The sequence below is a fragment of the Sprattus sprattus genome (genome assembly GCF_963457725.1).
Source record: "Sprattus sprattus genome assembly, chromosome: 17".
In the NCBI taxonomy this organism is placed as follows: domain Eukaryota; kingdom Metazoa; phylum Chordata; class Actinopteri; order Clupeiformes; family Clupeidae; genus Sprattus; species Sprattus sprattus.
In genome coordinates, this window is record NC_137915.1 from 24347900 (window position 1) to 24350399 (window position 2500).

The 2500-nt window shown below is 47.0% G+C and overlaps 1 protein-coding gene across 1 annotated transcript in view; it reads right to left on the minus strand.

Moving 5' to 3' along the window:
* zeb1b (zinc finger E-box binding homeobox 1b) overlaps positions 1–2500 on the minus strand; it is a gene marked incomplete at its 3' end in the record, with an annotated part of 51848 nt that overhangs the window by 14189 nt on the left and 35159 nt on the right. The window contains exon 2 of the mRNA XM_080855501.1: positions 2272–2430. Coding sequence (XP_080711627.1) covers positions 2272–2430 — 159 coding nt within the window. The remainder of the gene's footprint in view (positions 1–2271; positions 2431–2500) is intronic.

Genomic DNA, 2500 nt, shown 5'->3' on the forward strand with positions numbered 1-2500 from the left:
AGAGAGGATAGAGAAGCCCTCTCCAGGGTTCAGGCTTCTGTGATGATCACACACCCCGCTAGTGTCTCCTCACTCACATGTCGTTATGGTAACCAAACAACTACAACAGGACCACTGGACCTGAACCTGAAGCTCGTGGTTTGCACGGACATACATGGAGAGACAGAAAGAGAGAGATAGAGAGAGAGGTAGAGAGAGAGGAAGAGAGAGATAGAGAGAGAGGTAGAGAGAGAGGAAGAGAGAGATAGAGAGAGAGGTAGAGAGAGAGGAAGAGAGAGATAGAGAGAGAGGTAGAGAGAGAGGAAGAGAGAGATAGAGAGAGAGGTAGAGAGAGAGGAAGAGAGAGCGAGGAAGGGATAGGAACACAAATGGAGAAACAGAGAAGACCGTGAGAAAGAGAAAAGAGGAAGGAAAGAAAAAGAGCTTCAGATCGGGAAAGAAGGGATGGGAGGATCCTAGGCGTTCTTCATATAAAAGAAAAGAGTGAAGGAACAGACTGTTCCGTCTCACGTCAAGATTCTTTCCCACGACCTGTTTCAAACACACATGCACTTGCGCATGTGCGTGCGCACACACACACACACACACACACACACACACACAGCCCTTCCAGAGGATTCTGTCATCCTCTTCATGGCTCAGCTCTGAAACATCTCTTCTGTGGATTAAAGTTTATTTTAAGACCCATAGAGAAAAGTTATTCTTTTCCAGGCACAGCGAGATGAACTGGCCTTTCTTACAAGGCTGTGTGTGCGTGCGCGTGTGTGTGTGTGTGTGTGTGTGCGTGCGTGTGTGTGTGTGTGTGTGTCTTTGTGTGTGTGTGTGTGTGTGTGTGTGTGTGTGTGTGTGTGTGTGTGTGTGTGTGTGTGTGTGTGTGTGTGTGTGTGTGTGTGTGTGTGTGTGTGTGTGTGTGTGTGTGATGACCCTTACTGAGGGCCACACTGGCTGAGTTGCTGCTCTATCAACAAACTCAAGGCTACACTTACTGGCCCATTTCTCTCTCTGTGTCTCAGTCCCTTGGCCTGACTGATTCACTCACATTTTCTTTCACTCATTCATTATTTGCCTTCTTTTTACACTACTTTCACACTCTACCTTTCATATTCTAAAGAGGGAAGAGGCGGGGTCTGTATCTGTGTGTGTGTGTGTGTGTGTCTCTGTGTGTGTGTATGTGTGTGTGAGAGAGAGAGTTGGCTTGGGTATGTATCTGTTTGAGACTTTGTGTACATGTAGACGATATGTTGGAAAGCGCATACATCATGGGTGTGTGTGAGTACATGTTTGTGTTCGCGTGTGCGTTTGTGTCTTTAAGCACTACCTCTCTGTCCTCTCTCTCTTTTTGGCTACCTCAGGCAGTATAGATGGGGGCCTCCACCCATTTCATACAGCCATCAAACCTCAGTGACTCACTGCAAACAAGACTACTCCCTCTCTCCATCTGTCCCATTCTCTTACTCTGTCTCCTTCTCTCTCCCTCCTTCCCTGTGTTAGATGGATTAGAGGTGTTCCATGAAGGTATGACATCAGCATTCCATCTCCTTGACGATCCGAGCTGACTTCTGACCCTAAATGTCATTTGTTTACTCAAATCCCTCCATCTTTCTACTGGGGTTTCTTCCCATTTATAAATCTACGTCCTTTCCATCCGTAACCAGAGAAGAGGGAAGGAAATTGTCAATGTAGTTACAGACTACATTTCCCATGATGCATCTGGACACAGGCTATTATGATTTCTGATGTGATTCATGAGTGTACATCTCTGTAGAGGGCTCTGGCTGTCAGAGTGATTGAGTGTGTGAGCCTGAGGGAGATAAATGGCCACATGGTTCTAATGAGACAGAGAGAGGGAGAGCAGTACAAAAAGGAGGGAAGGAGATGGGGTGATAGAGAGATATAAAAAGCACACAAGAGAGACGGAAGAAGGAAATAAACAGCTCCCTGAATATGTGATTGGTCAGAGGGCACCAGGTTTCAAAATAGATTTCCGTGTAGCGAGAAGAAGAAGGAGAGAGATAAAGAGGGTGGTTTCAAAATGGCATCCAGCACCTCACCAGCCACGAGATCATTCTCATTACTCTAGCGATGGAGCTGGGCTCACCCTACATCGCCTCAGAGACACAACTGAACTTTCTCTCCACAAAGAAATCAGAGGAGTCAACTGTCTCTTAACCAATCAAGTACCCAATCTGCATTCATCTTCAACCAATTCAATACCCATTTCCTCTCTCTCCTCTCGACCAATACAAATAGCAGCAGTGACATTGGGCTTACCTTCGTCCCACCTGTCTTCGGGGTCAACCGCCCCATTGGGGTCATCGTCGTGGGCGACGCTGTCGCCGTCCTGGAGGCTACCTTCCTCCTCGGCGATGTGAAGCTTATCCTCATCATCCGATTCTGAACTGCCCTCCACCACAGCGCTGAGGTTACTGACTGAAGACACACACACACACACAGAGACATCACGTCAAAAACACACTCAGATCAACATATTACAGTCAAA